Consider the following 26,322-nt stretch of genomic DNA (forward strand, 5'->3'; position numbering starts at 1 on the left):
CATTGTTTATAATATTCCCTTATATTTTAGATATATTTATAGCTCCTTATCATGTCCCTGTTCACTATTTTAATTTAAAATATTTTCTAATTTCCAGTTACATTTTGTATTCGACTATTTAAAAGCATTTTTAAAAATTTCCAAACATAAAAGTTTTCTGGTTAACCTCTGTTGTGGATTTATGGATTGATTTTCCTCCTCCCTCCCTTCTTTCTTCTTTCCTTCCTTTTTTTAATTTGACCCTAGAGAAAATTGTCTAGGTAGTTTTTTTTTCTTTATGGGTATTGAATCCAGGGACACTTTACCACTAAGCCACATCTCCTGCCCTTTTAATTTTTTTATTTTGAGCCAATTCTCACTATGTTGCCAATGCTGTTGTTAAAATTGGGGCTCTCTGTCTTAGCCTCCCGAGCTGAGTTGCTGGAATTACAGTTATTTTAAGAGATATCATCAACTTTTGCAAATGTTTATGTGCCCATGAAAGCTCTGTGTATTATGCATTTTTTAAGTTGTAGGTCATTCATTGTTAAGTTTATTAGTTTTCTTAAATATTTTTATCCCGATTTATTGTTTACTGCTTCTGACAGGCACTGCACATTATTAAAACTTGACATGATTTTAGATTTATGCATTTCTCCTTGATTATATTTGAATTTTAATGAGGCCTTAATACTTTTCTTGTTTTTCTGGCCCAGCCTTTTTTTTTTTTAATTGCTTTTATTTTTTAAATACATGACAGTGGAATGCATCACAATTCTTATTATACATATATACCACAATTTTTCATATCTCTGTTTGTATATAAAGTATGTTCATACCAACTCATGTCTTCATACATGTACTTTGGATAATGATGTCCATCACATTCCACCATCATTGCTAACCCCCTGCCTCCTCCCTTTCTGGCCCAACCTTTCTGTTCTTGTTCTTTTGTTATTCATGTACCCTTCCCTTCTAGATGCTTCTTATGTACATAAAACTGAATTGTGTTCTTTAAATTCTGATTGAAAAGTCTTAACATGAGATCTATCATCTTACCAGATTTTTAAATATATAATCTAGTATTGTTAATTGTAGTGATATGTTTTATAGTGGATACATATGATAGATGTATCTGAGATCACTTTTGTCCAACGAACAGCATTTAGAAATTCTTTTGAGGTTCTGCTAGTGACTGGCTCTATAGAACTTCTTCTGAAATTTTATTTGTTATGTGTATTTCTTAAAATGTACATGTGTATATATGTACACTTATAATATTGGCAATAGTTTTCATTCAGCATATTGAGGACATTGTGCCTTGTATTGTTTAAGAGAATTCAAAATAAACATTTTTTTGCTTTTTCACTATTTACTTTTCATAAACTTGAGGGTTTTCTCTTTGTTTCTATTCTTTTTACTTTCTCTGTGCTGATTTCTAACTCTTGAATATATTTCTTTGGATCGGTGTGTTTCAGCAGTTCCAAAATGTCTTGATTATTTTCTATTTAAATATTACCTTTTCACATTTTAAGTTCTCTTCAGGAATTTTGTTTAAACTTTGCATGTAATCTTCTATGTACCTTTGCATATTTTCAAATTTCTGTGCTACTTTTTTAATATCCATACCCTGCATCCTCCAGTTTACTTATTTTCTTTTCACCTTTGCCAATCTCTTAAGCTTTCTTATTTCAATTGATATATTGTCTGTTTCTATAAATTATAGCTGTTTGGTTCCTTGGAATTCCATGGAATTTCTCTTTGCAGATATTCAATCTTTTTTTTTTTTTAAAATAAAAAGGAGATATTACCTTGTCCTTTCTTTTTTTTTTAAGAGAGAGAGAATTTTTAATATTTATTTTTTGGTTTTCGGCGGATACAACATTTTTGTTTGTATGTGGTGCTGAGGATCGAACCCGGGCCGCACGCATGCCAGGCGAGCGCGCTACCGCTTGAGCTACATTCCCAGCCCATCCTTGTCCTTTCTTTTTTAAAAAAATATGTATTTAATTGTTGATGGACCTTTTTCTTAATTCATTTATTTACATGTGGTGCTAAGAATCAAACCCAGTGCCTCACACATGCTAGGCAAGTGCTCTACACAGTCCCAGCCGCCAGATACTCAATCTTGTATTTTCCTTTTAAACATTCTTTTACAGTTTGTATCTGATAGTTATAGTATTTTAAGCCTTCTAGAGCCTGTTCCTATAATCTTGCTTTTGCCTGTTGTTTGTTAACAGTTTATTTTCTTGGTATATTTTCATTACTTTTTATTTCAACATTTGTTTTGTTTTGTTTTTCCCTATCATTTATTTGAAACCAAGATATAGGTATATTTCCATAAGAAGGGTATTGCTCCACAGTACTACCAACTAGGGGCATTTGCAGTTAAATTGAGTTTGGGGTTTTCTGAATCAGAATATATGAATTTAGGATATTTGTTGAACCATCAGTTTTTTACTATAAATTCTCAGATAAAATGTTTTTCTCCTTTTATGTGTTACCAAAAAACACTGTTCTCCAAAATGAGATGTTACATTTACTAGTTATTTAGCCTGTTCCTGAGGATGTAATCCTTTAATGTCCCACTGTATGAGTTGTTTCACTTTGATTCTTTCCATCAGAACTCCTATCAAGAATTTAGACAGAACAAGAGTCATCAGAGAAAAAGTGATTTTCATATTTCTTTCATATTTTGAATTTGTGCTGTAATTATTTTTATCCTAATAGTTTCCTAATGCTTCATAAATTTCCTTGTGCCTTTCAAAATGTGTCTTTTTTGGGGGGAGCGTATATGTCTTTCTCTTAGCTTTTTTGGCATAAGATTTATATGAATAATATTGTTTTCATAATCAGAACTTATATATTATCCATTTAAAGTAGTTTCTTCCTTTGGGTGATGATGGGAGAGTATGTAAACTGTAAGTCATAGCATTGAACTCTTTAAAATTTTTTGTTTTTTAAGGAAATGAATGATTTTGAAACTTCCACAGTTTTTGGCGTCATTTGCATGTTTATCTTTTTTGTAATTTCATTCATGGATTTAGATTTTCTTGGGACTACTTGAAAGCATCAGTTGCAATTAACGTAGATATCTATATAAACTTTGAGGAAATGCAACATAACTCCCCACACCTTAAGTATGGCTGTCCATAGTATCTTTTTAAGGAATATAGTAAGGAAGAAAGGGAGAAGCATCACTATATAGTAAAGAAAATTGACAAACACCACCTCACCTGCATGATTAAGATTAATTAAGATTAATAATCAGAACTGTTTAGTCATGGTGATCTTTGATTTGATATGATAAACACCACACTTTTTCCTTTTCGTCATCCACTCTACCAAACTGCAACAGCAACAAAACAAATAAAACATAAACCCTATCTAACAATGAGTCAAACATCAAAGAACACAAATTGGAGGATATTGAGTAAAATGCATAACCTCTTATTTTTAAAACTTTTGTGTCATCAAAAAACAAGTCTGAAGTAAAATCATAAATGAAAGAAGAGACATTAAAACTGATACCCCAGAAACAGAAACAATCATAAAAGACTACTATAAATAATCATACACCCATTTCTCCAAAGAATTGGATATCCTAGAATAATGAATAAATTTCTCAAACTGTGCCATCTAAGAAAACTGAGTTATGAAGACAGAAAATCTGAACAGACCTAAATTAATTCAGTAATAAAGAAAGAAAAATCCAGCACCAAATGGCTGCACTGATGAAGTCCACCAAATATTCAAAGAATAATTAATACCAATTCTTTTTCTCAATCTCCTCCAAAGGTTTGAAGAAGGTGAAACACTTCCAAATTGATTTTTATGAGGGCAATATTAACCTGATATCAAAGCCAGACAAAGATATCCGGGCCGGGGTGGGGGGGGGGACTACAGGCCAGTATCTCTGATGACTTTGCAAAGTAATTCTCAACAAAAGACTAACAGACCAACTTTAGCAGCATATTAATGCAGTCATACCACCACAGTCACGTAGAATTTATCCATGAGATAGAAAGATGATTTAGCGTATAAAAATTATGTGGTACACACTCCAGTAATCAAAAAAAAAAAAAAGATTGAAATTACATCATCTCAGTATTTGAAGGGAAAATGATAAAATTCAACAGCATTCACATTAAAGAAAACAAAACAAACCAGGAATAGAAATAAATTACTTCAAAGTAATTAGCCATATAGGAAAAGCTCACAGCTCATATTATACTCAATAATGAAAAACTAAGTATGTGTTTTTTAAAATCAGGAATAAGATGGGAATGCCCACCATTCCATACTTCTATTCTACATAGTACTGGAAAACCTTTCCAGAGCAGCTAGGCAAGAAAAAAGAAATAAAAGGCATCCATGCCAGAAAAGAGGAAGTAAAATTGTTCCTGATTGAAAATGACATATGAGTTTATGTATAGAAAACTATAATGGGGTGGAAATATAGCTCAGCCCTGATTCCATCCCCAGCACCACCAAAAAATATCATATATATAAAAAAAACTAAAATGACTGCAGAAAACTGTTAAGAGAGTTGATAAATGAGATTGCCAAAGTAGCCAGATACAAAATCAACATGTAGGAATTAGTTGTCTTTCTATATGCCAACAGGAAGTTAGGAAAGCAGTCCCATTTGCAGTAGCATGAAAAAGAATAAAGTATATAGCAGTAAACCCAGAAAGTAAAAGACTTATTCACTGAAATTGTAAAACATTGATGAGAGAAATTCAAGACAACACAAACAAAATGTAAAGGATCCTGTATTTATGTATTGGAGAAAACATAAATATATTCTATATTTATGGATTAGAAGACTTAATATTGTTGAAATATCTATGCTTCCCAAAGTGATCTACAGATTTGATGCAAATCCTATCAAAATCCCAATGTAATTTTTTTTTATTTTACAGAAATAGAGAAAACAAGTAATGGAATCATAAAAGATGTTGATCAGTCAAATTAATCTTGAGAAAGAAGAACAAATCTGTAGGCACCACCCTTCCCAATTTCATAATATTATTACAAGAGCTAACAGTTTAACTTAGTGGTAGATTACATCCTGCCATGAAACTTTGGATTCAGTTTTCACACCTCCTATTCAAACAACAATAAAATACAAAATCACACTAAGTAAGTCAGAATGGTAATGGCATAAAGGACAGAATAGCTCAGAAATAAGTCCACCCATATGTGGTGATGTAATCTTTAACAAGTGTCAAGGGTGCACAGTGGGGAAACGAAATGGTGTTGGGAAAATTATCTATAAGCAAACAAATGAAATTGGAACCTTAATGTTACATCATATATAAAAATTCACTAAAAAAAGATTAAATGCTTACATATAGGACACAAGACTAAAACTATAGGAAAACAGGGAAATCTTCATGACATTATTCTTAGCAGTGAAATATAAACTCGAAAGCTTATATAGAAAAGGCAACAGTCAACAGTGAAAGGGGAGCCTATCTGATGGAAGCTAATATTTGGAAACCATATATCATATTCTGGGCTGATATCCCAAAGTATGTAAGGGACTCCTTTATCGTAGTAACAGAAAAACCAATAACCCAATTACAAAATGGGCAATGGACTTAAATAATAATTTCTTTAAAGACCACACAAATGCTTTTCATGGGAATATGAAAAGATGCTTGTCATCACTAGTGATTAGGGAAATGTAAATCAAAACCACAATAAAATATCATTCTCACATCTGTTGCTGAATCTTACTAGTAAACAAATAAAACTAAAGACAGCCAACCACACACTTGTGATCCCAGCTTCTTGGAAAACTGAGAGTGGAATATTGCAAACTTGAGATCAGTTTTGGCAACTTAGTGAGATCCTGTCTCAAAAAATAAAATAGTCTGGGGGTATAATTTGGTGATACTGGGCTTCTGGGTTCCATCCCCAGTTCCACAAAAAATAAATAAATAAATAAAAGACATGTATTGGCAAGGATGTAGAGATATTAGAACTCTACATATTGATGGGAGTAAAAAATGGAAAATGGAATAGAAATTCCTTTAAAAGTTAAAAATGAAATCAGTACCTTGATGCTATATCTGTATCCCCAGGTTCATTGTAATATTATTCACTATAACTAGGGTATATATAGTAGCAAGTGTCTGTTGAAGGATGAATGTATAAATGTAAACAATGGAATATTACTAAGCCTTAAAAAAGAAGAAAATTCCGCAATATGTAACAGCATGAATGGCAGTGGATGACATTATGCCAAGTGAAATAATATAGAAGGAAGGACAAATATTGCACAATTCCAGTTATATGAGTTATGTAACTCATAGAAGCAGAGAGCAGAATGATGATTATCAAGGACAGAGATAAAGAGAAAATGGGTAATTGGTTGCTTAACAATGCATATAAACGTTCAAGAATGCAAAATGAGTAAGTTTTAAGGATCTGGTGTACAACTTTGAGCCTATGGTTAACCCTATTGTTTTGCACACTTAAAAATTTGTTTGATTTTTAATAAAAATAAATGTTTTCAAGTCTGAGAAAATATCACAGTGTATAGTAGCTTATACAGTATAGGTAGACTTGAAAAGTATCACCTTTTGTGATATTTTGGATGGAATCCTAGAACAGAAAAATTGACATTAGGTAAAAACCAAGGAAATACAAATAAAGTATAAATTTTAGTTGTTATTAGCTTTATCAATATTGGCTCATTATTTGTGACAAATATACCATAATGATGTTAGATAATAGCAGAAAGGGCACCTGGAAGTGATTGATGATTGAGAACTCTGTACTCTGTCACTTTTCTTTCAACTTAAAACTATTATAAAATAGGAAGTATATTTTTAAAAAATATATTATGAAAATTTGGTGGTTGAAAGAAAATTCCCTCAGACTAAAATATTAACAAATGCATCCAGTTAATGTCTTTCTCATTAATCACATACATAAATGTTGGACAAAGTAGAATAAGGTATTCTAGGTAAAAGATGAGTTAAGAAAATTTTATTGTCACATGAAAAAAATTGTGTGAGAAACTTTTAAGACGTATACTTGATGTAATTTGGGACCTCTGTTCATAGAACCTTTTAAATTTTTTTTAAGATATAGATGAACACAATACATTTATGTATGTATGTATGTTTGTTTATTTGTTTATGTGTTGCTGAGGTTCGAACCCAGTGCCTCACTTCTGCTAGGCAAGCACTCTCCCACTGAGCTACAACTCCAGCCCTGTTGACAAGAGCTTTGAAGCACAGGTTGAAGGAACAGTACTTGGTTATCTGTTTGCAAGTGGGGATGAGGGGGGCACTATCAAAATATCTTAATCTCAAATATTTACATCTTAAATTGTGTAACATGTCAAATATACGGTATTATTTAATAAACAGGATACTTCTAAATAGACATTTGTTTTTTAATTAATTTATTCTCTGTAGCATTATAGGCAAGTTTTTTGTCTGTGTCTTTTTTATTCCAGCTTAGAAATGAAACTTGGCTCTCCATTTATCTCATATCATTTTACTCATGATTTCATTTATTAGAAGGAAAAGTTCAGCCTTTTCTTTGTTTTCCTGACTTTATGTTTCCATACCATGTTATGAATGATATCAGCCTTCTCTAGAAGCTGTGGCCATTTTATTTCTCCTGTCAGTTTTGTACAACTAAAATTCTTGGGTTAATACTTTTCCTTTTATGCCTATTTATTATCTTTCTGAATTGTCAAATTCTTTTTAAGAATTTTAAGAAAGGCCCCCAAATTTGGAGCTTTCTCTAAAATAGGTACTTAGGAATCGATGTGCCCTGCTGTCTTTAATCATAATAGTATTAGTAATAGAGCTGAGATAGCAGACATTTTAAAAATATTTTCTTTTCCTCACTATCATTTCTTCTGATTCTTGTCTTATATGATTAGCATTAGTTTTGAAGATGAGGATATTTAATAATACAGGTTGAAGGTTTGGTGAATCTTCGGGTGTCTTTGAAAGGAATAGATCTAGGACAATGCTTAGTTTTGGCCATGAACTGTGTTAGTGTGGGTAAACCACATTCCAAAATTTGATATCCTTATATTTACTTAAGTTATCTGTTCTTGGTGTGGACGGAATGACCCTATCAGTCTTGAAAGACTAGTAAACACATACTATATGCTAATAAGTGATTTATCTTTTTTGAGTGTTTAGTTTTATGTTTTGCTTATCTTTTACAAAGGGAGAATATATTTATTTTTTTTTTTACAGGGATTGATACAAAGTGCAGGCTGCCATCTAGAGACAGGCTTATCACTGTAGATGTAATCACAATGCTCTCTGTTTTTAAGGCATTTTAATGAATTTGCAAGTTTTCAAAAATATTCTTTATATAATAATTTGTGAGATAATCCCCCAATTTTTTCATGTACTACCCAGACAGATTACATGTATCTCAAGATATTTATAATTGAAATGCTCATTGGAAGGTAGTCAAAGTGTATTCCTTTTCTCTAATATTCCCCCAGTACTCATTCTCAGATCTTAAGAAAGATTTATATAGACACTGAATTACTAGGTCACTAAAGTCCTGCATTTTTTGTAAGCATTTGTTTCTTTTAGTGAATTATAAATTTTAGTAGTCTTGGCACTTATCATTTCCTAACCAAGATTTACTCTGGCAATTCATCCATATTTATTTACAATATTTCTGCATCTTATTTTGGTTTATAATCTGTTCTTTACAAGATGAATTAAAGTAAAAATGAAACAAAAAAGGAGGCTGAAAAAAGAGGAGATGTCTTCTCATATTGTTAGGTTATCTTTGGTAACATACCACATTAGATTTCACTTATGAAAATTCTGTATTTAAAGCTTTAAAATAAAAAGTTGATTCATACATGGAATGGTTATTTGAAATGTATCTACTATTCAGAAGACTTTTTGTGCTAGGCAGTGTTAGCATATTTCAACCATAACCAGGTTTTGGTAAATTTGTTATATCATAAAAGCCATAACCCTAAGAGATTGTTATATTTTGATATTTTGAACAAGTAGTTTTGTTGCTGAGTTATGTTCTTCCAGCTTCTACTTCTACCTGTACCTATTTCTACTTCAGACTAACATTGCAGAATAGGGGAAAGGGAGAATAAAATTGAGTAAGGAGGATAGGGTAAGACAGTTTTCTGCGCCATGTAGTTCATTTTTGTTGGGGCATGGGGGTGCATTTTGCTGGTTCCTTCTTGGCTTTTGTGAAAATTACTTCTTCATTCACTTAACTTATCCCTGTGATAGATAATAAGTGTTTGGACAAGGGTAGTTATTGTTGGACCTGGTCTCTATTCTGGAAGCTATAGGTCTGGATGGTAGAAAAACTGTTGGAAATAACTTTGCCTGTTCAGGATTTATAAATAAATAAGTATGAAAAAATATGAAAATAGAGAAAGAACTAGGTCTCATTCTCCAAACAGTATTAACCTGGGAAAGTTCATATATAGAAATTTGGCTTCCAATAGAGCTCTCGTTAGAAACTAGAGCTTTTAGCTTGATTCCAAAATTGACAGAATAATTTATCAAAAAATAAACAGCCTCTTGTTTCTGGATCTTTTGGCTAAAATCAAAGGTAAAAATGAATGACTAAAGGAGGGGAACCTAATACTAACTGAAAACCTTATGTGCTGTAGGCATAATGTAAGATACTTTATATTTATTATCTCATTTAATTGTCTTATCCTTGTTTCTTTAACAAATATTTTTTTTAATTCCTCCTGTATGTTAAGTACTATTCTAGGCATTAGGAATTACAGTAGCATCTCTGCTGTGCAGTGGTACCATCACCACTTAAAATGTCAAGTTGAGGATGTAGCTTAGTGGTAGATTGCCAGCCTTTCATTCAAGAGGCCATGGGATGGATCCCCCACCACCAGCACCACACACAGAACACATGACTGAGTGCAGAGATTCTTGTTTAGAATAAATAGCAAAAAATTAAAAATGAAATAAAAATAAAGATTAGAAATTTGTGAATCCTGGAGATCAATAAACTTTTCCATTGTGATATGTCTTAGTAACTGGTGGAACAAAGAATTAAACCGTACTTTGAGTCATTCCAAAGATTCTAAACCACTCTTGAGGATTCTGCTCTATGTTGTGATTACTATATCCATAATTGCAGTCTCTTTTAATTGTCCATAATCGATAATTATGCAAGCCAATGTTTTCCAGCCCTATTTCCATATTGCTTTCAATTTTATCTTTTGTGTCCTGTGATACCATGTAAGTAAACGCACAATTCTGCATTTCTGGCAAACTTGTTTTAAACATTCTTACCCCTGCCCACTAATGAGGGCATGTTGATAGTGACTACACAAATGCCCCATAGGCAAGGTTTTTGTTTTTCCCCTTTGAAAGTGGAGATTGAATCCAAGTCACCAAGCTATATCCCTAGCCTTTTTATTTTTTGACACAAGATCTCTCTCAGTTGCTTAAGGTGCTCGCTAAGTTGCTGAGACTGACTTCAAATTTTTGATCCTCCTGCTTCAGCCTTCTGAGCTGGCATTATAGGTATGCACCACTGCACCTAGCACCCTTAGGCAAGGTTTAAGAACTGTCTGATATTCATATTTGATATTCATATTTCTTTGAAATGGCTTTATGCATTAATTTGCTTGAGTAATATGTTCACATAGTTCATTTTTTTTTTAAATGCAAAGGATATGCAGTGGGATGTCGTCCTTCATCCCTGAGTTTTGGCAGAAACTTGTGTATCTTTTCAGAGATTTTTTAATGGTGCACAGACATGTATCAATATCTCTCCTTTAATGTGTGTGACTTGTATCCTACAGATCTTTCTAGATTGGTCAAGCTTGATTGTATTTTGACAGCTCCTTGGATTCCATTGCCTTTCACAGTCAATAAAGAATAGTGGTTAGTTATAGCCAGTCTGCCTGCACAGAGACAACAGATGAGCTACTGACAAACAACTCTTGGAAGTTACTAAACTTTTACATGCCTGAGTTTTATGATCTGTAAAACTGAAAAAATAATAGCAATTCTTCATAGGATTGTTGTAAAGGTTAAATGTGTTAACATGAAGTGCTTCTTAGGAGTGAGTAAGCCCCAAGTTGCTGCTACCACCACCAACATTATTTTTTCTATTATTACTTCTTTTATTTAATCCGATATTTATGGACATTTGAGTTTTTATTCCTTTTTTTCTATTACAAATAATACTCAAGGAATAACCTTTTACATTCTTTATTTTGCACATTTATGGATGCTTTGCCATAAATATAATCTCAGGATCAAAGAGTATGTAAATTTTGAAATTTTGATAGACATTTCTAAAATTGCATACCACAGAGGTTTTACCAAGTTATGCTTTTACACAGCAGTTTAACAAAATTTAAATTCTTAAGTATTTGATAGTAGCTTTCTATTATTACTTCTAATTCTGGGATTATTTGTTAGAAATGGCAATTTCACAATTCTCTATCTTATTGGAAATATTATCTTGTCAAGACTGCCTATTCAAACAGCCTTTTATGTTTTTATATAAATTATGTATGTTGGTAATTAATTTTTTCAGCATTCTCATAGATACCTTGTTAGTGTTTAAGAGAATGGAAGATGATGCTCTTTCCCACTCCTTATTTACAAATATTTATTTCTTTGAATGTATATAATTTCACATCTTTGTCTTTATCCATAATCGTATGATCAACTTCTATTAGAAAATGTGTACCTTTGAGACCAAAAATGTTTAGTCAAGTCAAGTGAGATTAGCTCTTTGAGTACTAGTCCTGAATCACAGCACATTTTTTTTTTTTTTTTGGAACCTTCTCAAAGAGAGCTTAATAGTAAGAGGGAAGAGTAAAAGATGTTAGCTGTTTTTCAAATAACTGAAGGAATGAAAAGATTAATAAGTGGTGGTCTCTGCCATACATTTCTTTTACAGATGTTCACAGAATACAGTGGAGGAGTATGATGCTATAAAAATCAATATAATGAACAAATGCTTTAAATAGAAAAGAGTACTACTATGAAAGCAGGACTATTTGGTATATCAACTAAGAGATGACTGGTGTTAGGAAACAGTTTTAGTAGAATCACAGGATCCAGCTGGAAAAGAATGAATAGTTTGAAAGTAAGTAAATAGACTTATCTTTGGAATAGTCATTGTAGCAGCACAAGGATTTTCCTCTTAAACAGAAAATTCAGTATTCAGTTTTTGTTTGTTTTCAAAGTTATGTTTTTATTTTATTAGTAATGTTTATTTGTATATAAGTAATCACCTTCAAAGGTGTTAAGCTTGAGGTTGTCTTTTCATAATGCTTTCAGTACTAGTTGCCATTTTGTTCCTTCTTGTTTTATTACACTAAATTAATGGAGGAAGACAGTCCTCCCTTTATGACAGATATAACTAGTTTATTCAAAATATAGTTAAAACTATATGTGATGACTGCCATAGTAGTCATGAAAATAAGAGTTAAGCATTATTTACAATTGAATTATCTTAACAGTGACATTTATAAGTTATTACTGAAATCATAAATTTAGCACTGTCCTTTTTCTTAGAATTTAAAAAAAAAAAAAAACCAGTTTACCAAGACATTAAAATTTACACATTTTAAATGTGTAGATTAATGACCTTTGGGCATTAATTTCTTTTTATTGCTTAGTAGTAGTACCCCATAACTTAATTCTTCTCTTGGATCTCTATACATATATTTTCTGTGATGGAAGAGACTTAATTTGTATAAATTTGCAGTGCCTTTTCATTTACAACTTTTTTCTTTTCATCAGTGTGTTTGCATTTCTGAAGACTAAATTCCTAGGAGTATAATTCCTGTACCATTCATGAAAATATCCTTGATATTATGGCGTTACTATAACCCCTTTCCTTTTAGTATTTAAAAGAAAATTTATAGTTCTTTTAAAATATAGATTTCTCTGGAAATTAGTATTGAAACTTCTGAGAAGTCTCTAATAGTTGTTCTGTTTAACAGACAACATCACAATACTTTTTAAATAGCATTAATGAGCCAGATGTGGTGGCACACACATGTAATCCCAAGGACTCAAGAGGCTGGGACAAAAGGATTGAAAGGTGAGCCTCTGCAATTTAGTGGGGTCCTAAGTAAATTGGTGAGACTCTGTGTCAAAATTGAAAATAAAAAGGGGTGGGGATGTAACTCATTGACAAAGTACCCTGATTATTCCTCAGTACCAAAAAAAATAAAGTAAAATAAAATGTGGAATAATTTAAAACATAAAACTAATCCTTTATTATCTCTGTTTCTGTGATTTCAGAATTTGTGAGCAGCTTAAGTAGGGGGAATCTGCCTTACCATTTTTCTTAAAAAGTTGTAGACAAGTTGTAGGCCAGGGCTGCTGTTACTTAATGCTTGTCTAGTATAGGAGGACCCCTACACTTATTTACATGTCGTTTGCCTCTGCATACTGCCCTGAATATATTTATATTGTGGCTTCCCCCAGAACTCTAAAAAAACAAAAGGAGTGATACCAGGCTACTTCTATGATCTGGTTTCCAAGTTACACACAGTCACTGCCTCCTTATTCTATTTGTTAGATAAGGTTTACTAAATTCAGCCCATTGTTAATAGGAGTACATTAGGCCCTGAATAACAAAAGGTGGGGGTTATTGGCTAGGAAATCATCTTGGAGGTGGACTACCAAAGGTATTAAATTAAAAATGGTCAGAATGTTTAAAATATATTAATGTGTATTTGAATAATTCTGAAAGGTAAAAACTCTTGAGAAAATGATATATTTTTATATAGGTTTTGGGACTCTGCAATAAATTAGTGCCTTGTTTTTCAAAGTCCAGGGATAAATGAGTGGAAAAACAACAAAATGTTCACTATGTATCTCTTTGGGGACTGGGGTACTAAAGAATGAACCTGGAAACACTTTTCCACTAAGCAACATTCCCAATCCTTTTATTTTCTATTTTGAGGCAGGGTCTGGCTAATTTGCTATGGCTGGCCTCAAATTGAGATCTTCTTGCCTCAACCTCTGAGTTTCTTGGATTTTAGGCATGTGCCACTACACTTTGCACTACACTTAGCACTCTTAATAAAAATTAGCAGCAAATACATTTTATAAACTTTGTTGTTGTTGTTTTTTTTATTTCTAGGGGTACACTACATAAGCCATGCACCTAAATTATACTCAATCTCAGGATAAAAATCTACTGACATTATTACATGTATTTTTAGATTAATGCAGAAATACTAATTGTTATACTGAATTAAAGAATTCCATTTGTTTTATGAAAACTTTTTGCACTATTTTTGAAAAGCAGTCATAGAAAGGCAAATTCAAATAGTTGAAAACTAAAAAGAGTTCATTCTTTTGCTTTTCTACAACTTGTTATATAGCACAAATCTACATTTAAATGAGCAGAGTATCATAAAAGAAATTTATTTCAAATATTTACTTTTGAATGGGACAAGTTTTTCTTTAACTGTAAACTGTTGTCTCACTGTAGTTTGGGTTCAAGATCCTTCAACTTCATTTCCATATGGTTCCAGATTGTTTTTGCCATGACTTTGATTCTAAAAATTTTTGTAAGAGATTTTTGAAGTTACTTACTTTATGTATTCTTTTTTGAAAAATAATAATGTATATTAATTGTGCCAATTAATGGGTTTCAATATGACGTTTTCATACATGTGTATATCATGCTTAGATCATCTCATCCACCAGCCCTGCTACCTTGTCTTGCTCTCCTGTTTCTTTCCCTTCCTCCTTATCTCATTCTCCTTCTCTATAGCTCCTTTCTACTTCAGGGTCTACTTTTTTAAAAATCAGTTTTCTCTTATAAAAGAGTACTTGTACTTTTATTTGGGCCTGCCTTATTTTGCTTAACATGATTGTTCTACACTTTCATACATGTTCCTGCGAATAATATAATTTCATTCTTTTTTGACTGAATGAATCTCCATTGTGTATATAGACCATATTTAAAAAAAAAAAATCATTCATCCGTTGATTAGCACCTAGGCTGACTCAACATCTTGGCTATTAGGAATATTGCAACAATAACCATGGGTATATATGCTATCATCTGTAGGCTGATTTTATTTTCTTCAGGTATGTACAAGGGAGTATTATAGCTGGATCATATGCTAATTCTACTTTTCATTTTTTGAGGAATATCAATACTGTTTTCCATAATGACTGTACATACGTGCCTACCAACAGTGTCTAAGGATTCTCTTTACATTCTCACCAACATTTGTTACTTTATTTATCATGGCCATTCTGACCCAAGGACTGGAGATCGGGGAGATGTAATTGCAGTGCAGTTTTATCTTATATTTGCTTGTTGACTAACAGTACTGAGCATTTTTTCTTATATTTACTGTTCACTTGTATTTGGCAAGTGTCTATAGATCACTTAATGGTTTATTGATTAGATTACTTTTGTTAATTAATTTTTGAATTCTTAATTCTGAATACTAATCCTCTGTTAGATGAGTAGCTGTCAAAGATTTTCTCCCATTCTATGGTTGTCTTTTTACTCTGTTGATTGTTTTCCTTCATCATGCAGGAGCCTTTTAATTTGATGTGATTCCACTTGTCAATTCTTGCTTTTATTTCCCAAACTATTGGAGGTCATTTCCTGGGCCAGTACCATAAAAGTGTTTCCCCTTTCAGACTTCCATGTCTTACATTAAAAGTTTTGATCCATTTTGACTTGATTTTGATGCTAGTCATTTGTTTGTTGACCATTTGTATTTCTTATTTTGAGAAGTGTCTGTTCAGTTCTCTGGCCCATTTATTGATTTGGGTTATTTGTGGTTTTGGTGTTAAAAGTTTGTCACTGGGAGAGATGAGTATCCAATTTTAGTCTTCTACAAGTAGATACCCAGTTTTCCAGACACCATTAATTGAAGAGGCTTTTTCTACCCCTCCAACATGTGTTTTGGCACTATGTCAAGAATTAGATGGCTGGAGAGATGTGGGTTTATTTCCAGGTCCTTTATTTTGTTCCACTTGTTTATAGCAGTTGTTTTATTTTTTTAATCCTCGGGGAGAGTATAATCTTTTTTAAATTTCTTTTACTTTGTTCTAATTAGTTGTACATGATAGTAGAATGGATTTTAACACCTTGTACACAAATGAAGCACAATGTCTCCTTCCTCTGGCTGTACATGGTGCAGAGAGTTGCGCTGGTAATGTACTAATACACGTATGTAGGTTAATCTAGTTCCACCATCCTTCATCTCCACAACCCCTCCCCCAATTTCCTTCTACACAATCTGAAGTTTCTTCATACTTCCCCACACACTCCCCCTATATTGATCAGCATCTACTTATCAGAGAAAACATTTAACCTTTGGTTTTTTGAGTTTGTATGCCATTTTTTTTTTCCTCCAAGATTACGCTGTTTTTGTTACTGTGGCTATATAGTATATTTTGAAATCTAATATTATGATGCATCCAGCATTGCTCATTTTGCTATGGATTGCTTTGGCTATTCAGGATTTTTTGTATTTCCAAATAAAATTTAGGCTTGCTTTTTTCTAGTTCTATGAAGAATGTTCTTGACATTTTGGTGAAAATGGCATTGAATCTTTAGATTGCATTTAGTAATGACTATTTTAACAATATTTAATTCTCCCAGTCCGTATGCACAGGTATTTTCATCATCTAGGGTTAGCCTCATTTTTTTTCTTTTGTGAGGGTATTGTAAATGGGATTGTTTTCCTGATTTTTTTTCCTCAGTGAGTTCATTATTGTTTATAGAACCAGGTACTGATTTTTGTAAGTTGATTTCCTTTTTTTTTTTTTTTAATTATTTTTTTAGTTGTTGATGGACCTTTATTTTATTCATTCATTTATATATGGTGCTGAGAATAGAACCCAGTACCTCACACATGTGAGGCAAGCACTCTACCATTGAGCCATGATCCCAGCCCCTGTAAGTTGATTTTCTATCTTAATACTTTGCTGAATATTTTTATAAATTGAAAGTCTTTGGGTTTAGTTTTTGGGATATTCTTAGAATTATATTATGCAAACATAATTTGGCTTCCTTTTTTCCTATTTGTATTTCTTTTATTTTTGTCTTTTATCTGATTTATTTTACTAAAATCTTAATTACTATATTGAATTAAAGTATGAGAGTGGACACCCTTTTTTTTGGTCCTGATTTTATAGGAAATGCTTTCAGTTTTTCCCCATTTCATATGATGTCGGTTATGGGTTTGTCAATATAGCCTTTTATGTTAAAGTATGATATTTCTGTACCTAATTTTTTCAGGGCCTTTTGTCATGAAGGGATGTTGAATTTTATCAACGGTGTTTGTTGCATCTATTGAGACAATTATGCACTGCTCCCAGCTTCGAATTTGTTAAGACTTGTTCTGTAGCCTAAAGTATGTTCTACTTTGGGGAAACCTTTCATGTTTTGATGAAAACAATGTGTATTCTCTTGGAATTGTGTTGATTATTCTATAGATGTCTGTAAGTTCAGTTTAACTCTGAAGTTTCTTTTTTTTTTTTCTTTATTGATTAGCTGTCTTTTGGTGAGAGTAGGTTATTAAAATCATCCACCATTATTCTTGGGACTTTTATCTCCCATTATGTGCAGTAATGGTTTTTTAATGTAAAATAGGATGCTCTTATGTTCAGTACACATAGATTTGCAACCATTATATCTTCCTAATTAATGGATTATTATCTTTATTAATATGAAATGACCTTCTTTGTCTCTTTACCAAGTTTGGCTGTATGTCTGTTTCATCAGATATGAATATAAGTACTCCTCTTGCTTTTTCATTCCATCTTCTTAGAACATTATTTTCCATCTTTTCACTTTCAGTGAAGTTAGTCTTTCCTAGTAAGGTTACTTTTTTTTTTTTTTTTAACAAGCATCAGATTACTGGGTCTATTTTAAAAATCAGGCATCCAGTCTGCATCTTTTCATTGGAGAGTTAAGATCATTGATATTCAAGGTTATTTTTGAAAGTTCCTGTGATTTTGTTGTTGTTCCTTGGATTACTTTGAAGATTCTACATTTATTTGTTTTTCCCTATTCGTCTTAGTCATTAATGTTTGATTCTATCGTAGTTCTTATTTGCTTATCTTCTAGTGAGGTTAATTCTTCACTGTGTTCTCATGATTGCTTTTATCTTTCTTTTCTGGATTTAGGATTCCTTTAAGTATCTTCTGTAATGCTGCTGTAGTGATCATTAATTTCTTTAGTTTATACTTGGAAAATTTTTATTTTTCCTTTGATTCTGAAGGAAAACTTTGCTGGATATAGTTGTCTAGTCTGCATTTATTTTTTTTTTCAGGATTAAAATACATAATTCCATGCCCTCCTGGCCTGTAGAGTTTCTGCTGTGAAATCTGTTACTCTTTTATATCTGCCATAATTTATATATGACTTAGCATTTTTCTCTTGCAGCTTTTAATACTCTTTCTTTGTTCTGTACTTTTGGCAGATTAACTATTTGTCATACAGAGGTTTTATTTTTTTCTTAAGATGTCTCTTTGGGATTCTAAATCTTCTATAGCTGGATATCTATTTCTTTCCCAGTATTTAGGGAATTGTCTGCTATTATTTTACTGAATAAGTTTTGTGTACCTTTGCATTGTAACTCATCTCCATTGTCTCTTCTGATATGTTTGATCTTTTAATGATGTCCCAAACGTCTTGTTTATTTATTTTTTTTTTTTTATTGCTGTTGGAATGTGATACTTCATCAACCTTGACTTCAAGCTTTGGTGATATTTTTTCCACTTGAACTAAGCTGTTGGTGAGGCAATCTACTGAGATTTTTATTTGACTTACTGAGCTTTTCGTTTCCAAGATTTGTTTGGTTCTTTTTCAGAATCTCTCTCTTATTGAAGGGCTTTTTCATTTCCTGCATTGTTTTTCTTTATTCATTCAGCTATTTAGTTTATCATCTTTGAATTAGTTGATTCTTTTTAAAAGTTGATTCTTTGGCTTTTCATCCCCTTTGTTATCTTTGGAATCACTTTCTAGATAGTCAGGAGCTTTTAGAGGAACCATGTTTTATTGTTTTCTTATTTCTTGCATTCTCTGTTAAAATTTTTGCATTTGTTGGGAAGCATATCTCTTCCATCATGATGTGAGGGTCTTTTAGTAAACAACTTTTATTTGATGATTTGCTGAGGAGTATTTGTATTGGAATGTTGCACTTAGCTCTGAATGGACTTGGTGGTATAATGTCTTTGTGATTTCTCTGTGTTTAGTGGATTTTGACACAGTTGTACCTTGATAGAGACTCGGACTTGATTTCTTTGTAGGTCTCAGGAGAGTAGGATCCATTTAGTAGTTCATGCAGGCGTGATGTTGACAGTGGAGTATTAGAGATGTACACTCTGATTACTCCCCTAGTCTTGTCCACAGTGTGCAGTCTAAAAGGTTCTATGAGAGTGACTTAAGGGAAGGGAGATCCTTTGAATGTCCTCTTTCTCTATACTTATCATCTAGTTCATTAGATATTCAGATTTTTAAAAAATGTCTGAAGAAGTTTGAAGTTCCTATATAAGAGGTGTGGTATCCAAAAGAGTTGTTATTTATGGGTGCTGTTATTATACTGAATGTCCAGGAGAGGGACTTTAGATTCTTGTAACGCTGCCAGATTATTCTGGCTTAGGATATTTTTCTCATACATTCTTTTGCCATGGTTTGAATGAGACTAGGTTTTCCCTAGAGTAGGTTGTGGTTTCTCTCAACAGGCGTGGTGGTGTAGGTTAGTGGCAAAATACCTGCCAGGTACTTGAGTTGCCAAACATGAATTCTCAGAATAACAGAAGAAAACAAATAACAGTAACAACAATATAAAACACAGTAAAAACCAAGTAAAAGAAACAATAGGGAAGTGTAAAAAATAATATAGAATTGATTAAAATGTTAAAAGTTGATAAAGGTAAAATTAATAAAAACAGTAATAGTGAAGAAGGAGAGAAAGGGAGGAAAGAACAAAGAAAATTTTCAAACAAAGGAGAAAAATACATAAATCCAATTAAGGTGTAGAAGAAAACAGCTGTAAACAAAAATGAGAAATAAAATTAATAATAGAAGTTAAAATACATGGCGAGAGGAAGCCAAAAGTTCCTTCAAGCCTGGTACTTGGGTTGAAGATTCTTTCCATAGCTTATGTGTGTCCCATCTAAAACCTGTTGTTTCCTGTCAGCTCACATTAAAAAAATTGAGTGGTATTCAAGCTGTGCTTTGTGTTTCTTACCAGGCAGGGTGAGGGAATGTTGTCTGTGACAGCATTGTATTCTCTCCACAATTTTTTTTTATGTGCAACCATGTGTGTGGTGTATGTTGGAGCCTCCACAAACCCTTCTTGCTTTTAGCAGTTTTGTTATAGATTTATATGACAAAACATATAAATCTATGAACATGAATGATGTTCTACGTAACTTATTGGCTTTTGTAACACTGTGGTCAATACAATTTATGTGTATATAAATATGAATGGTTAATCATTTAAAAATCTAATTTTAATTCTTTTAATTATTTAATTTTTTGAATGTCAGTTTACTTATCCAGGGTGCTATGAAATAATAACTAACAAAATAGGGTTGATAAAATAAATACAATAAATGTAAATACAATAAATGAGAACTATTTCATATTGATAAGATTATTCATAACCCAAAGAAGTTTAACTTTGATGGACTGATGTTAAATTAGGGTTTTTTTTTGTTTTTTGTTTGTTTGTTTTAATTTGGGTGATTTTAGGAATGCCTGCCAGAGACAGATTTTATTTGTGATAATTAGAAATTTAATTCAGATTTCCTCTTTAATCTTTAAAAATCTTTGCAAAATTAAGCTTATATTGTAGTGAGTAAACTGTCTTCAAGATTATTTTTATCATTAAAAAGATAAAGTCATAATATAAAGTTAATACAGTCACAATACAAAACTTTCCCATCTTTTTTTAATATTTATTTTTTAGTGATAGGTGGACATAATATCCTTTATTTTAATATGGTGCTGAGGATCAAACCCATTGCTTCACACATGCCAGGCGAGTGCTCTACCACTGAGCCCCAGCCCCAGCCCTCCCATCTTTTTTAAGAATTGTGTGTTTGGAACAAAATCTTTTAAAATGTTTTTTTCTTCTTCCTCTTGGATATAGGGAATTTATTATTTATACTTGAGAAATTGATATTGATAAATTCAGCATCCTGTAAATGAAGTACCAAGTATGCACCAAGTAACTAAGTAACTAAAATGTGCTTGAATATGATACTATTTAAAAAGATAAGGCAGATTTCAGTTTTACAGTATCAATTTTCCAATTAGTAAATTAAATTTAATATGCCAATATAGTTATTTCATTTGTGTGTTTTTTTGTTTTGTTTGGTTTTGAGGTACTGGGAATTCAACCCTTGGTTAATCTACACCTGAACTACATCTCTAGACCTTTGAAAAATGTATCAATCTCATTTTATTTATTTATTTATTTACTTACTTACTTACTTATTTATTTATGGATGGTACTAGGGGTTGAACCCAGGGGCACTATACCATGTAGCTATATCCCTGCCCCTTTTTATTTTTAGACTTTTAGTTTAAGACAGGCTCTCTCTAAGTTGCCCAGTCTTACCTTGAACTTGCTGTCCTCCTGCCTCAAACTTCCCATTAACTAGGATTGCAGGCATGTGCTACTAAGCCCAGCACCACCCTCCCCCCACCTTTTTTTCTTTTTAATACTTTGAGACAGGGTCTTACTAAGCTGACCAAACTGGCCTTAAACTTGTGATTCTCTTTCCTTAACTTGAGTAGCTGGAACTCTTACTGGCCCATTACTCTAAATGAAGGGCACACTTTTTTGACTTCTAGAAACTATTCTATTGTTATGTGCTCTTTCTTTAAAAAAAAAAATATATAGTATATTTTTGGGGCTGGGGTTGTGGCTAAGCAGTAGAGCTCTTGCCTAGCGTGTGTGAGGCTCTGGGTTCGATCCTCAGCACCACATAAAAATAAATAAATACAACAAAGATATTGTGTCCAGCTACAACTAAAATAAATAAATAAATATTAAAAAATATATAGTATATTTTAAAGACTCTTCCCTCTTTTTATTTTTTCATTTTTTAAAAGTATAAGACAATAGGATTTATTCAAGTGGAGAGAAAAGAGACAGATCACTTGTAAGGTGAGAGGGACCCTATAGGAGTTGCTCCACTCTTTTCTTAAATATGATTTGAATTGGAGTTGATAATTAATGACAAGAAGTCTGTCAAATTATAATTATTTTTGGATTTATTCTTAGAGTCTTAATTTTGCAATTTTTTTAAACTTGAATATTTTACATTTAGACTGAAAAAAGTCGTGTTTAATTATTCTCTGTGTTCCAAATTGATTTTTGAATTACATTTCAGTTTCTTTAAATTATGTTGATTTTTAATGCAAGTTTTCAGCTAAACTACATTTGTTTTTCCTTATCAGTACCAGTGGTAAAATATACATGACCATATTTCAGGTAAAATCAACTAACAAAGAGAGAAGTATTATGAAGGAATAAGATGAAAAAGTAAATTTTTATTTCTTGATAATTATGTAGAACTTAGGAGTTTCTTATGTTCAGAGAAAACAGGTATGGATTATATCAAGGGGCATTTTAATTTACTAAAGAACATTCTGATGATAAAGAATATCAGAAATAGCCACAAAAGAAATATGATCTCTATACTTGGAGATTTTTAAGACAAAGGCAGCTAGCTGTATGTCTAGATATCACTAGTGTATGTTTAATTAGTCTTTAGTGCTTTCTTCTAGTACAAACTTAATGTTTTTTGTCTTTGTCTTCTCCTTCCCCAACACTCTTTCTTGTACTTATCATCTAGTTCATTAGATATTCAGATTTTTAAAAAATGTCTGAAGAAGTTTGAAGTTCCTATGTAAGAGGTTCCTTTAGAATATATGGTATAAGAATTTGAGGAGGAAAGAGAAAAACTATAAATTTTTTTCATTTTTCAAACAATGGTCAGATTAAATTTTATGTTTAGCATGAGATAGATAAAGAATAACTGTAAAATCTGTTGTTTCACAGGTACTGTGAGAATAGAGATGTTTCGAAATATGCAGAATGCAGAAATCATCAGAAAAATGACTGAAGAATTTGATGAGGTATAGCATTCCAATATTTATGCAGATTGCCTACTTATACTTTTAAATTGTTAACATGTTGATTATTTCAAGTTTTGTTTTGATTTGGTGTTTAGTGTAAGAGAAGATATATATTACTTATTTATATTAAATATCAATCCATACTACTAATTACAAAATTAATAGCTTTGGGGATTTGATTACATAGTGTGGAGGTAGCATTAAATAATGTCTGATTGATAAGGATAAGAAAATTAATATTATGAAGTAGAAGTTCATTCTTGACTTTTATTCTTGAAAACTTTCTCAAATTCCCAAATTTATAAATGCATCTCCAACACTTTTCTTCTGTGGAATGCTAGTCCCATTAAATGCTTTAGAGGAAAAAAGGTTCAGAGGTCAAAGAAATCTGAACAGGGTTCCATATTATACCTTTCTTAGTATCAAAGCACATTTTAGTTTTTAAGATTCCTAGTGAAGAAAAATCGGCTTAACTTTATTTAACTCAGAATTTTCCAGTTATTTGAAACAGAATGTTCACTGCCATCCTATGTCTACTTGTGTGTATATGTGAAACTTAAAACTTCTGTTTTGGACATTCTACTTCAAGGTATTCTAATTTTCATTTAGAATACATGTTTTGTTTTTTTCTTCATAATCCCCTTTCCTATTTTCTGTGAAATATTGTCTCAAACAGTTTTTACATGGATTGTAAATGCTGAAACATTTTTAGTTTTACTTTTATATTTATGCTTTGGTGCACTGCTAATTGCAGTTTTAATATTCTTCCTTTTGATTTAAATATGATTTCTATTTTCTGGCAGATGTTCCTTTTTCTTGACTTTCAACAGAAAAGATTGCTTTTTTTACCCCCTCTTGGGTGTAAGCTTAGCCTTTTTTTTTTTTTTGTTATTGTTACTAATTTTCAGTTGAATAAAGTAGTACAAACGTACCATAAAACAAATACACTCAAACATATATAACATCTTGTATGTCTTTCTCATCAGTTGTTCACCTTCTCTAAAGCAAGCTCAGACCAAAAATATTTTACATGTGATTCTTTACAGAAATATTCTGCTAGTGTCTTTTCAACTATATTAGTACCATGTTAGGAACTAACATGTTAGGAACATTATAGTCTTTTCAACTATATTAGTACCATGTTAGGAACTAACATGTTAGGGACATTATGCTCCATTCATATGTATATCCATAATTCCTTTTTCTCGATTTTGTAATCCCAAAAGCCTTTGACATTGTAAAGTTTTTTTTGTTTTTTTTTTTTTCCCACTTAGGTAAGGTTATTTACAGTTTTGATTTCTGTTAGCCAGTGTAAGTTTATGTTCTTGACTTGGTACTAGTCAGATTTCTTTCTTGCAAATTCCTGAGTTAAACCTACGAAAAGGAAAGTTTCGGAAGTTTCAGTCCATGATCTGCTGACCCTGTTATGTTTGGGCCTGTGGTATGGCAGCAGTGCATGGCAAAAGCATTTATCTCATGTTTGGGAGCAAAATAAAGAGGAAGAGGCTAACTTCCCCTTTAGGGGCATGCCTCCATGGACCTAAGAGCTCTGTCTAGGCCCCACCTCTTAAAAGATTCTACATCCTCCCAACAATACCAGTCTGGGAAACAAGCCTTTAAAACACGAACATATAGGAGACATTGCAAATACAAACTGTGTCAAATATTCCTGGAAATATTTAATTAGAAGGGCATGCCACAGATTGTGTTTGGATTGTGTTGGACTGTAAGGCATTTGAACTTACATGAAGTTAACTTTCTAAAACTAACAAACCTGGATTTTAATATATTACTGTTGGGCTTCTTTTCATCAAAAAAAATAAATAAATAAATAAACTGGTTATTTCAAGAGCTTCTATGTACCAAACAGAAGGTAACAAAATCAAATTAAGGTGTAATTGGGAAGTTGCTTCATCATCTGCCAGAATGATTGTACTACACTAGACTTGTATCAAAGTGATTCAGATCTCAAATTAAAATGTATTGTGTATCTTGGACCTTAAGAATATTAACACTTGATGAAAAGATTATTACAAGTTTTTGAGATAATAGTTCCCAACCTTTGTTGCATATCTGGGTATCTTTAAAAAGTACTGGTACCTGTCTCTGCCACATCCCCAGATATTCTGATTAATTTGTACAGTGTGTGATCTGGGCATGGGAATTTTTAAAAGTTCATCAGGATTCTAACAAGACATCAAAGTTTTAAATTACTGGTTTAAGGTAAATAAAAAGAAGAAAGCCAAAAATTAAGTTATTAAAACCCTTCACGTGTGAGAACAGATAGAGGGGGAAACAAATGAATATATTGTAAAAATGAATGTGATAACAAGAAATTGTTACTTTTGTTTATTTATTTTTGGTAGTTGGTATTGAACCTGGGGGCACTCTACCACTGAGCTATATCCCCAGCCCATTTTATTTCTTAATTTTGAGACAGGGAGGGTCTTACTACATTGCCAAGGCTGTCCTCAAACTTCTGATTCTCCGACTTCAGCCTCCCATAAATTTCTGGAATTACAGACCTGCACCACATCCAGCTCAAGAAAAAATCATTACTTTTGTAATAAGTTTAAACAACTAGAAGAAGATGAGAAATTCATGGAAATAAAGGTCATGATATGCCAATATGGTCATATATTCAGAATATAGTAAAAGGTAGTTAACTGTTACCAAAAGTGATAATCAATACGAATACATAGCAAATAAAATTATTTTAAAAGGATTTATTTCATTTCTCTAAATATTTTTTCCAATATTTGAGATAGTGATCTAATCAAAGATTGCTTTTTTTAAAAAAATCATTTAAATCTTTTTCCTTTTTGGTTGTACAACTGTTTGGTTACACCAGGAATGTGTTCATTTAGAGCAGAATTATTTATTAGATTATCTTCTAAGGCCATCGATTTTATCTTCAATAATTTTACGAAAATATTATTCTTTTTTTTACTCTGTATATTCCCAAGAACTTGGGTTTAAATACTTGTATATTACTAGATATACCATATTTCATTTTTTTCCCTTAAAAATACTTTTTTGGTCATTTATTCCCCAGGGGATATGGGAGGTTATTTTTGGTACATCATATTTTATAGTAATGTTTTAAAAGATCTGAACTGTTAAATTCGAACAGTGGTTCTCAAAAGAGTAGTCATTATTAAAATATTATTGAAATAAATATATTATAGCAAAGTCAGGTGAAGGTGATCACCTAATCAAATA

The 26,322-nt window shown here is 31.9% G+C and overlaps 1 protein-coding gene across 5 annotated transcripts in view; it reads left to right on the forward strand.

The window, feature by feature from the left end:
* Stag1 (STAG1 cohesin complex component) overlaps positions 1-26,322 on the forward strand; it is a 360,527-nt gene that overhangs the window by 166,678 nt on the left and 167,527 nt on the right. For 3 of the 5 annotated variants that reach the window (XM_046431592.2, XM_046431593.2, XM_058574788.1), the window contains one exon: positions 23,024-23,100. The exons of 1 other annotated variant lie outside the window; for it this stretch is intronic. In XM_046431592.2, the coding sequence (XP_046287548.1) occupies positions 23,024-23,100 (77 nt within the window). Of the gene's footprint in view, positions 1-11,946; positions 12,091-23,023; positions 23,101-26,322 lie in introns of those variants that run through there. One more of the 5 variants, XM_058574789.1, reaches the window with a different exon arrangement.

The sequence above is a fragment of the Marmota monax genome, unplaced genomic scaffold, assembly GCF_021218885.2.
Source record: "Marmota monax isolate L192 unplaced genomic scaffold, Marmota_monax_Labrador192_F-V1.1 WCK01_AAM20220418_F8-fsc00022, whole genome shotgun sequence".
NCBI classification, from domain to species: Eukaryota; Metazoa; Chordata; class Mammalia; order Rodentia; family Sciuridae; genus Marmota; species Marmota monax.